This window comes from Cebus imitator, unplaced genomic scaffold (genome assembly GCF_001604975.1).
Source record: "Cebus imitator isolate Cc_AM_T3 unplaced genomic scaffold, Cebus_imitator-1.0 Scaffold24, whole genome shotgun sequence".
In the NCBI taxonomy this organism is placed as follows: Eukaryota; Metazoa; Chordata; class Mammalia; order Primates; family Cebidae; genus Cebus; species Cebus imitator.
In genome coordinates, this window is record NW_016107339.1 from 14,452,928 (window position 1) to 14,463,345 (window position 10,418).

At 52.8% G+C, this 10,418-nt stretch overlaps 2 protein-coding genes across 3 annotated transcripts in view; both read right to left on the reverse strand.

Annotated features, from left to right (window-relative positions):
- Positions 1-115: 115 nt before the first annotated feature.
- On the reverse strand, positions 116-6,525 carry CFB (complement factor B). 2 transcript variants are annotated; one of them, XM_017522327.2, is made up of 18 exons: positions 6,255-6,525; positions 5,934-6,167; positions 5,020-5,205; positions 4,695-4,868; positions 4,375-4,476; positions 4,134-4,270; positions 3,701-3,839; positions 3,250-3,378; positions 2,858-2,959; positions 2,645-2,782; positions 2,046-2,143; positions 1,791-1,908; positions 1,426-1,579; positions 1,249-1,325; positions 958-1,058; positions 730-862; positions 599-648; positions 116-324 (listed from the first exon to the last, which is right to left on the reverse strand). In XM_017522327.2, the coding sequence occupies exons 1-18, from the start codon at positions 6,316-6,318 to the stop codon at positions 169-171; spliced, it is 2,292 nt and encodes a 763-aa protein (XP_017377816.1). In that variant the 5' UTR covers positions 6,319-6,525; the 3' UTR covers positions 116-168. The 2 variants fall into 2 exon arrangements, with proteins under 2 accessions (XP_017377816.1, XP_017377815.1); XM_017522326.2 differs by having other exon boundaries at positions 118-648; positions 6,255-6,472.
- Positions 6,526-6,867: 342 nt separating this feature from the next.
- C2 (complement C2) overlaps positions 6,868-10,418 on the reverse strand; it is a 16,085-nt gene continuing 12,534 nt past the window's right edge. Inside the window, exons 10-18 of the mRNA XM_017522328.2 lie at positions 9,455-9,595; positions 9,235-9,329; positions 9,027-9,138; positions 8,746-8,911; positions 8,559-8,635; positions 8,326-8,417; positions 7,683-7,809; positions 7,508-7,557; positions 6,868-7,356 (exon numbers count right to left, since the gene is read on the reverse strand). Coding sequence (XP_017377817.1) covers positions 7,177-7,356; positions 7,508-7,557; positions 7,683-7,809; positions 8,326-8,417; positions 8,559-8,635; positions 8,746-8,911; positions 9,027-9,138; positions 9,235-9,329; positions 9,455-9,595 — 1,040 coding nt within the window. The 3' untranslated portion in view covers positions 6,868-7,176. The remainder of the gene's footprint in view (positions 7,357-7,507; positions 7,558-7,682; positions 7,810-8,325; positions 8,418-8,558; positions 8,636-8,745; positions 8,912-9,026; positions 9,139-9,234; positions 9,330-9,454; positions 9,596-10,418) is intronic.

Genomic DNA, 10,418 nt, shown 5'->3' on the forward strand with positions numbered 1-10,418 from the left:
TTCAGCACTTGGGATTGGGGTTAAGCCTTTAAAAACAGCTGTCAGGTTTGATCTCTAACAACATGGCCAGTGCCTGTTCCCCACTCCCTCGCCCCAAAAGGATCTGGAACACAGGTGTTGTCACAGCTGTTTTAATTCAGTCCCATGCCCCATCCAGCAGGAAACCCCTTATAGAAAACCCAAATCCTCATCTTGGAGTTTCTCCTTCAGCCAGGGCAGCACTTGGAAGAGGTTGATGTGAAAGTCTCGGGCGTGAGCAGGTGCCTGCTTTTGCCGCTTATGGTTTTTGCAGACATCCACTACTCCCCAGCTGATTACACCAACCTGCAGAGGCAGAGGGGTGCCATGAATCATTCAGTAGACTTCCTTTCTAATCATGAAAACATGGCTGATCCTGATTGTGTCTCAGCTGACCTAAAGGAATCAGACTAGGGACCCTGCTCAGCCTTGTTCTTGACGGACACAGGCCAGACATGAGGCCCTGAGGTGAGGCAAGCTCTGCCCATCTTGCATCATTAGCCATATACATTGAGCTTTCCTGCTTTGGGGCCCATGCTGACCACTTGGCATCTCCCCAGCTGGGAAAGGAAGGACTCACTTGAATGAAACGACTCCTCTTGTGAACAATCAAGGGGCCGCCAGAATCGCCTGCAAGGAGAGGAGAAGCTGTAGGGAAAAGGACTCTTGGGCCTCGGGAACTTGCAGCACAACCACAGAGCCTTTCCTCACCTCTGCAAGTATTGGGGTCAGCATAGGGACTCACTCCTCCAGTACAAAGGAACCGGGGGGTGACCACCTCAGAGATGTCTTTGACTTTGTCATAGCCTGGGGCATGTTGAGCATCTCTCTCACAGCTGCCTTTCTGTAGGGGAGGTGGGAAGCATGGAGGATAATGAACAGATGTAGCTTAGGAAGGACTGGGGCCTAGAGTACCTCCTTAGGATGCCCATGTCTCACCTTATCCCCATTCTTGATGTAGACCTCCTTCCGAGTCAGCTTCTTCTCCTCCTCAGACACAAACAGAGCTTTGATATCCTGTGCAGGGAGCAGCTCTTCCTCTGGACAAATAGACTGTGTCACTTCAGCTGCCCCCACCACTATCATCTCCCCATTGCCTTTGTCACTCAGCAGATGTCCCCTAAGCCCTTCCCAGAGCGAGGTCCTGGGCCGGGCATCATCTCTTCCTATTGCACCTCCCTCTCATTCCCCACTTGTCTCATCCTTATCCTCTCCCTGCATATATCTCACTGTGTTGCTGGCAAGTGGTTGTCGGAGGAAGCCTCAAAGCTCGAGTTGTTCCCTCGGTGCAGGGGAGACAAATGGGCCTACAAAGGACAGGGAGAAAGTCAGGAACAGCAAAGCAGGCCTGCCCCTCACCCCAGTCCTCCAGCCAGGCTTTCCCAGCAGGGATCTGGATGCCCTCACCTGATAGTCTGGTCATACTGCAGCTTAGTCTTGAGCTTGATCAAGGCAACGTCATAGTCATAAAATTCAGGAATTCCTGCTTCTTTTTTCCCATTAATGTTGTAGTTGGGGTGAAATAGGACTTTTTCTATCTGCAGCTCCCGCCTGTTTCCTCCTGAAGTAGGAGAGTAGATACTGCTTTGTGGGCAGCTTCCTGTCTCTGGCCCTGTGACATTCCTAACTTCAAGTCTTCCCCACCTCTGACTGGTCTGGGTTGCAAGGGATGGGGCTGCATCGGGGATGGGTGGAGTATAGGATCTGTAGAAGGTGGGAGGTGTTGCCTGGAGGGCGTAGCCACAGCCCAGGACCACCAGTTGCATCCTTACCCACGCTGACCTTGATCGAGTGTTCCTTGTCATCCACAGTGAAACAATGTGCTGCTGTCAGCACAAAGTACTCAGACACCACAGCCCCCATACAGTTCTCATGTCCCTTCGAAGGGCGCTGGGAACAGAACAGTAGAGGGGAAAGTTCAGCTTTCACAAACCACCATCTCTTACGGCCATTTTGTCCTTCCCCTACTGCCATTTCACCTTGACCTCACCTCCCCCAAGTCTCCACTACTAGGATTCTGTGCTTACAGTGACGGAGATCTTGGCCTGCCATGGTTGCTTGTGGTAATCGGTACCCTTCCTGTGTTCCCAAACCATGCCACAAAGACTCAGAGACTGGGATTCATCTGGCAGAGAAGGAGAATGTGCTGAAAACTGGGAATACTTTATTCCCAAATGGCAGCAGTCTTTTGGGGAAGAGTCCCTGTATGTCTATGGGGAGCAGAAGCCCAAAAGGAGAAAGGGAAAGGCCAGGGGCATTTGTTTCCTCGTGTTAGGAGAAAACCACTGTGGGGGAGTGAAAAGGAAAAGACCTTTGGATCAAGCTGGCAGAGGTCTGGCTGTTTTCAGGCCCAACCCTGTTGCTAGCTTGCTACCCCTTAACCTCTTTTGGCCTGTTTCTACATGTGTCAAATGTAGGACTATAGAAAGATCTCTGAAGTGCTCAGAACTCTGTGATTCTAAGGTTAAGAAGTGAACAGTGCCAGGAAACAAGAATAGTAACACTGAGGTAGAGAAGAAATGAAAAGGCTTTCCAGGAAACTAGAGCTTCAGGGGTAGAGGAAGAATGAATTACTTCGGAGGAACCTGAGGAGAGTCGTGTTCTTTATTCCGTTGTATCTCCTTACCTATCATTTGGTAGAAAACATCTTCCAGGTTTTCCATATCCTTGACTTTGAACACATGTTTCTCATTGTCTTTCTTGGAAGCCAAAGCATTGATGCTCACTTCGTCCACCAAAGGCCCAACACCAAACACATAGACATCTGAGGGAGAAAAAAGAAGGATGAGGGTCCAATCCCTGAGGAAGTGGGGTGCTGGGTCCTAGGCAGGCTACTCACCCAGATAATCCTCCCTCGGGTTTTTGCGATCCTTGCCGATGTATAGCAAGTCTCGGATCTCATCAATGACAGTAACTGGGTCCCCGCCCATGTTGTGCAATCCTGCAGAAGAGACGGGACCATGAGGATGGGAGATTAAGGAAGATAAAAGATAAATTGGCTAGAGGCAGTGATACACATGGCAAGGTGAGCAAGTCGAGGAAGGGATAGAGATAGTTGGTAACAGGGCTTTAGGAAGAATTTCTTCTAAAGGGTCACAGGAGAGATTAACAACCAGCTATGAGTCACATTCAGGGCCCTAACTATGAGTATAGTGTCACAAGTGGGCTTAAGGGCCACATGCTGGTCTGAGAAGGTGGGGAGACTGGGACAGTAGAGAGGTCCCTTCTGACCATCGGTCATGAGGATAATGACATGGCGGGTGCGGTTCCAGCCTTCAGGAGGGTTGTCTGGCCAGCTCATCATGGTGTACACTGCCTGGAGGGCCTTCTTGGTGTTAGTCCCTGACTTCAACTTGTGGTCTATGGAGAGGGAAGAGATTATCACCTCACTTGGTCTTCCAAGCCATCTTAACCCCAGAGGCCAGTCTGTAACTGAGATCCCACATCTTTCAGCTTTTTAAGTTAATTATCATTGCACGGACTTCCCTTTGACCACAGAGTGGCCCTTCCAGCCCCAACAGGTTCTCACTAACCTCCATTGCCCAATGACCCTGCAGTTCAACCTTTGACTACAAAGTGGTCCCCTCTATCACCCTCAAGGTAGTCTCATGACCCCCTCCACAAAACACCCCTGAGGCTTCTGACCCCAAAGTGAACCTCCCACCATTCCCTAACCTCTGACCTTCATAATTGATTTCATTGAGCTTCTTTGTGACCCAGTCTGCATCACTGCTGTGTAGGTCAGACACTTTGACCCAAATTTTGGGGTATGTGGCATATGTCACGAGAGCATATTTTGGCTTCACACCATAACTTGCCACCTGTGGGTGAGGAGAACAAGGCACCATGGCTTGAAAGAATTCTGTGATTTGGAGACTTCAGCAACTTTGCTGGGATAGGGAGGCTCTTAGTAAGAGGCTCAAGGGCTGAGGCTGTTACTAAGGAGGAATTACCAGTTAAGAAACTGCTTCAAGTAAAAGGGAAGGACAGAATAGGAACTGGAGGTTTTTCTTGGGCCCCATGGTTCAGAGGATCTGGAATTATCAGGGATCCAGTCCTGGAAGAGCAGTCAGGGTCCATTTATTCCCCCAAGTTCAGGGGTAGGAGGACTTCACCTTCTCAATTAAGTTCACTAGACACCTTTTGGCTCCTGTGAAGTTGCCCAACCCAATGCTGTCTGATCCATCCAGCACCAGATAGATGTTCATGGAGCCTGAAGGGTCCAGGACGATCTTCCGCATCTGTTGTTCCCCTGGGTGCCAAAAGAGTGACTCAGACTCCGGCATTAACGATTCTCATGTCCCTTCTCCATCTTCCCCCAGTTCCCTGCCCTGCCTCCCCTCTCTGCCTTCAAACCTGGGCTGTGCCCATCCTCGGCATCCACTCCTTCTATGGTCTCTGTCAGGGAAGACAGGAAAGCTTCGGCCACCTCTTGAGGGGTGTCGTACATGAAAGAATCTGGGAGTCAGAAAAGAGGTCAAATGTCTGAGGGTGTCGGGGACACGATGACCAAAGAGATGGGGGATCGTGGGTTTCCAGGGTAGAAAAGGCTCAGAAGTGAGACCGTTCTACAGGGAGGTTTAAAGGAAGTGAGGAAAGAGCAGGATTACGGTGGAGAGAGGAGACAGCAGGATGGAAGATCAGGATCTGACTTGAGGGTAGAGGTCAAGGGTCACCTTGGCAGGAAGGCTCCGTCCCACTCCAAGAGCCACCTTCCTGACACTTTCGCTGCTGGGAGCCACGCAGGGTAAGACCCCGGCTACAGTGGTAGGTGACACTGTCTTCAAGGCGGTACTGGGTGCCCACCTTCCTTGTGCCAATGGGGATGCCAGGGTTGGAACAATATCCCGCTGCAGAGGCATAAGACATGGAGGTAAGCCCTGAAGCCCAAGGCCCCAAGGGCAAGGCAGAGAGTAAGAGTTAGTGGCCAGTGCCAAGCACCCATCCTCAGGCTGGGCGCTGTCAGAGAGACAGCAACGTTGGGGAGGGGATGCTTCTCACCTCCGTTGTCACAGATCGCTGTCTGTCCACTCCACCGGCCATTCACTTGGCAGGTGCGATTGGCAGAGCCCCGGAGAGTATAACCATCATAGCAACGGAAAGAAATCTCGTCACTCACATTGTAGTAGGGAGACCGGGGCCAGTATTCCCCGTTCTCGAATTCCTGTGGTCTTGGACAGTGAATTGCTTTGAGAAGAAGGGACAAGTAGAAGTCATCAAGAAGGAAAGGCTGCCTTAGGGTTATCCCTCCTGGTCTCAGAGACCGTGTCATTGAGAAGCAATGCATTCCCATTCCCGCAGAAGCAGCATCTTACCTTCCCATCAACCCATAGGGGTTTCCACTGCTTCTCCCTCCCCATTTCTTTTTTTTTTTTTTTGAGATGGAGTCTCACTCTGTCACCCAGCCTACAGTGCAATGGTGCAGTCTCAGCCCACTGCAACCTCCACCTCACGGGTTCAATCAATTCTCTTGCCTCAGCCTCCCGGGTAGCTGGGACTACAGGCACCCACCACCACGCCTGGCTACTTTTTGTATTTTTGGTAGAGATGCGGTTTCACTATGTTAGCCAGGCTGGTCTCAAACTCCTGACCTTGTGATCCACCCGCCTCCCTCGGTCTTTCAAAGTACTCGGATTACAGGTGTAAGCCACCATGCCCAGCCTCTCCATCCCCATTTCTGAGTGTTCTCTTGACTTCCAGGGCTGCTTGGAAGCCCAGGGTAAATGCTTAGTAAAGCTTAACTCCCCTTTCTCTTCCCTCCTTCCCCTCTGCCACCCTAAAACTGCTCCTACTCCTGGTCAGCCCACCTTGTCAACCCACCTTGTCAGCCTGCCTAGTCTCATCCTAGACCTGAGCTTGCCGCCACCTGCTCTATTTCTCCGGTAGACCACTGCCCACACTCACTGCCCTCAAACCTCTGCACTCTGCCTTCTTGACAGTCTTTTGGTCTCGAGTCCTCAGGGTGCTCCAAGACCCCGTGGATCTGCAGGTACGTGTCTGCACAGGGTACGGGTAGAAGCCAGAAGGACACAGGTACTCCAGTGCCTGGCCCTCTTGGAGAAGTCGGAAGGAGCCACCTTTGATCTCTACCCCCTCCAGAGAGCAGGATCCTTGGGGCCGGGCCACAAGCAATGGAGTGGTGATCACACCTGAAGAGAAAGGCTGATAAAGCCTGGCCCTACAAGGCCAAGCAGGGATGCTGGGGACAGCAGGAAGGGAAGGGTACCCTTGCTTACCTCCAGACAAGAGGCCCAAGATGAAGGGCACCAGGCAGAGTTGGGGGCTAAGATCGCTCCCCATGGCGTTGGAAGGCAGGAGAGAAGCTGGGCCTGGGGCAGGATGGCGAGCCCTGGCTTGCTTTGCGTGTCCGCTTGGCTCAGTGTCCAAGCTGAAACTCCAGACCTAGACCTGGTCACATTCCCTTCCCCTGCCCCCCACCGGCCCCCAGCCTTTTATGCAATCGGTGTCCTGGCACCTGCAGCTTGCCCCGCCTATCCTACCCACATCACTTTCCCGGAATATCCAAGCGGGAGGGCCCCACTGAGCTGCCAGTCAAGGAAACAGAAACTGCTCAAGTCCCACCCTTTGCTGCTCAAGGTCCGGGACTCTCCCCTTCAGCACCTCCTCTCTGGCCTCAGCTCCTCCCCAACAAACCCAGACTACCCACTTAGGGACCAGAAATAAGGATCCAGCTCACTCCCCTGTTGATTGTGTGTTATGGGGCAGAGTCCAGCCACTGTTTGTCCAGTGGGGTCTCTGACCTGCCTTCCTGTGGCTCATGGAGTCATTCTGGCCTCCCCCTCCCCCTAGGCCAGCCCTACCTGGCCCCCAGACAGAGGCACAGACAGATGTGGAACCACTGATTTTTATTAATTTCATAACTGGGAAATTCCATGTGAAAGTGAAACAAGCATGAGTCCAGTAAACCAGGGGAGGAATTTGGGCACAGGCCAAGGAGCAGGAGGTGGGGCAGCAAGGCAGTCCCACTGGCAGGAGCCCTGAGGATTGCCCAGCTTGAGTGTACTGCCTCTGGTATCCTAGAGACCCAGATTTACTCAGCTAGGAGACAGGGTGGGTCACAGGGTCTAAGGGTGGGTATTCAGAGGTAGACGATGGAGGGGTGGCCTGGCAGGGCAGCAGATGTCTCAGTGGCCATAATTAGAGGGGCAAAAAATTCAGGACATCCCCCAAATGCTGCCTTAGCCAGGGCTGCACGTGGAAGAGACTGATGTGAAAGTCTCGTGGCGGCGGGACCCTACTACGAGGGGCCCTTTTGCGAGAGTTTTTGTCAGCAGAGCCAAGACAGGGGTTGTAAAGACCCCAGCTCACCAGACCCACCTAGAGAAAAGGAGAGAACTGACTGGGAGGCTGCCACAGCCCCAGCTGTAAGCCCCAACCTCCTTAGATCCCTCAAAGGCCTCCCTCACCCCCGCCCCTACCAAGCTGAGATCCTGTAACCCCTGGGTCCTACAGGCTTCCACCTTCTCACCTGAAAAAACCTGAATCTCCGCTCAAGGAAAACTGCTCCCCCAGATTCTCCTGCCAGCAAAGGGTGACAGGAGTCAGTGTCATCCAGGGCAGCCGATTGATGTTCTGGCATGCATGCTGGCCACAGGGATGCAGGTGGCCTTCCCTTTGGAATTCAGGCATGATGAGGGACTCACCCTTGCAGGGATTGTCATCCTCCTGGGTCCCACTGCATAGGAACTGGTCTGTCACCACCTCCCTGACATCTGTCAAGTTGGGGAACATGGTTTTCTCCTCAGAGACGACCTGGGCACAGCTTGTCCACTGCAGTAGGGGTGGAACCGGAGAGAAGAGAATAAGATACCTGGCCAGGCACAGTGGCTCACGCCTGTGATCCCAGCACTTTGGGAGGCTGAGGTGGGTGGATCACCTGAGGTCAGCAGTTCAAGACTGCTGTCTGAACATGTTGGCCAGTTCATGTCTGGCCAACATGGCAAAACCCCATCTCTACAAAAAAATAGCTGAGTGTGGTGGTGAGCACCTGTAATCCCAGTTACTCAGGAGGCTGAGATAGGAGAATAATTTGAACCCGGGAGGCAGAAGTTGCAGTGAGCCAAGATTGTGCCATTGCACTCTAGCCTGGGAGACAGAGCAAGACTCCATCTCAACCAAAAAAATAAAAAAGAATAAGCAGACCCAGGGACATCTAGCAGGCCTGTGAGGCTTGGGAGGAGGAATGACCCATGTCAGAGACAGAAAGCAGCCAGAGCTGGAGAAAGAAGAGTGACATTCTGGGAGCTGTCACAGGGGATCCCAGCATCCCCAATCTGAGACCCTCACCTCTGCCCCTGTCTTGAGGTTAATGTTCAGTTTGCTCCCATTCAAGGCGACAAAATGAGCAGGAACACTCTGTTTGTTCAGCAGTTCATTCTCTGCAGTTAAGAGAAGGGGATGTTGGTGCTGGTTCTTTTACCCAGAACCCAGGTTCCTGGCTTGAGGACTGCAGCTTGGTCCTCGTTATCACCCCCAAACCCTCGCCCCAGCTCTCAAGCACCCTAAGTCCCAGCACTCACCATGGTCCCTACAGGTGCTGCCTTGAGGTCTCCGCAGAGCCAGATTGGCCTCCACAGTGCAGGGAAGGCAGATGGGCCTGGGGAAGAGAGGAGCCAGTGTCACACTGGCCTGGTCCCAGTATCTCATCCAGGGCTCTCCAGAGCGCTGTCCCCTCCAGGGCACCCTCCCATCCCAGACTCCCGGCACCTGGCGTGGGTGGACATCTTTATTTTCTGGGCCAGCTTCAGCAGGGCAATGTCATCACCGTAGAACTCCAGGATTCCCTGGTTCTTTTTGGCAAAGACATCAAACCCTGGGGAAATCACTGCCTTCTCAATAAGGAATTCTTTGCCCCACTGGGATTTGGGATCTCCTGGAAATGATATGCCAGATTAGGATAGACCAGGGCTCCTGCAGGGACCAGAGGCTGGGTCAGGTGGCAGGATCTGTGGCTTCAGGGTCGTGAGCCGGTGCATCCCCTGCCTTACCCACAGTGACCCTCCATAGAGAATGGTCCTTGGCATCGCGGAAGCAGTGAGCCGCTGTCAGGACCCATTGGTCAGAGATGAGGGCCCCACGACAGGTCTCGTGGCTCTTGGGCTACAGAGGAACAGGTGATCTTCAGGGATTGCAGTATCTCTGGCCCATGGCCACTTTCACCTCTGGAATCCAAACCCCACCCCCTCCTTCCGGTACCTTAATAGTGACATGCCAGGGTGTCCTCTCCTGGTCAGAGGCATTTGCTGACATGTTCCCCACCCCGCAGATGGTGTCTGTGAGCTTGGAGACATCTGTGGGTGTGAGGATCAGATGGGGAAGGAGGCAAGTGAGGGGCACTGAGTCTAGGTTCCCAACATGGGCCTCTGGTGGGCCCCTCGCCGTCGTCCCCACGCCAGGGAGGGCAAAGCTCACTCACCCAGCATATGTTCAAAGACCTGGTGCAGAGCCTTTGTGTCCTGAAGAATGAAGGCATGCCTCTCACCATCCTTCTTGGACCCCAGCTCATTCAGTTCTTTCCAGTCCACATCCAGATTGCCCACCCCAATGGCATAGATGTCTATAGGGAAGAGGGAAATCACCAGACTCCTGTAGCTTTGGGGCTACCCCATGAGACAAGAGGCTGTCATTTGAAACTCACTGTGTCCAACCAGGACCTCCATGAGCTGACCTCTGCGTCCTCCCCACTGCTACCTATCTGCCTGCATTCCCTGCCACGCCCTGCCCTTCACTCTCCCCTGGCACACAGCCTCTTTGAAGTTCCTCAAATGCACACATAGGTGTAGTCGCACCTCAAGACCTTTGCCCCAGCAGTGCCTTTGCCTAGTTCACTACTCCCCCAGATTTCCACATGGCTCACTTGTGTGCCTTTTTAAGTCTTGGCTCAAATGTCACCTTCTCAGTGAGGCCCTCCTGGTCTTCCTGTCTAAAACTGCAATGCCCCAGACACTTTCACCCCCACTTTGGTAGGCAAGGTGGGAGGATTGCTTGAAGCCAGATGTTTGAGACCAGCCTGAGCAACATGGCAAGACCCCTTAGCCCTTGTCACCTACCACCTACTGGATTCTATGGTTTTCTTATCTTGTCAATTGCCTATAATGGTAGAATTGTGTCCCCCAAAAAGATGTGTTCAAGTCCTAACCCCCCCAGTACCTGTGACCTTATTTGGAAAAATGGCCTTTGCAGATGTAATCAAGATGAAGTCACACTGGATTCACGTGAGACCTAATCCAATGAGTGGGGTCCTTATAAGAAGAGGTGAGCCGGGGCTGGGTGCGGCGGCCCATGCCTATAATCACCAGGGGGCTGAGGTTGTGGTGAGCCTAGATCGTGCCATTGCACTCCAGCCTGGGCAACAAGAGTGAAACTCTTGTCTGAAAAAA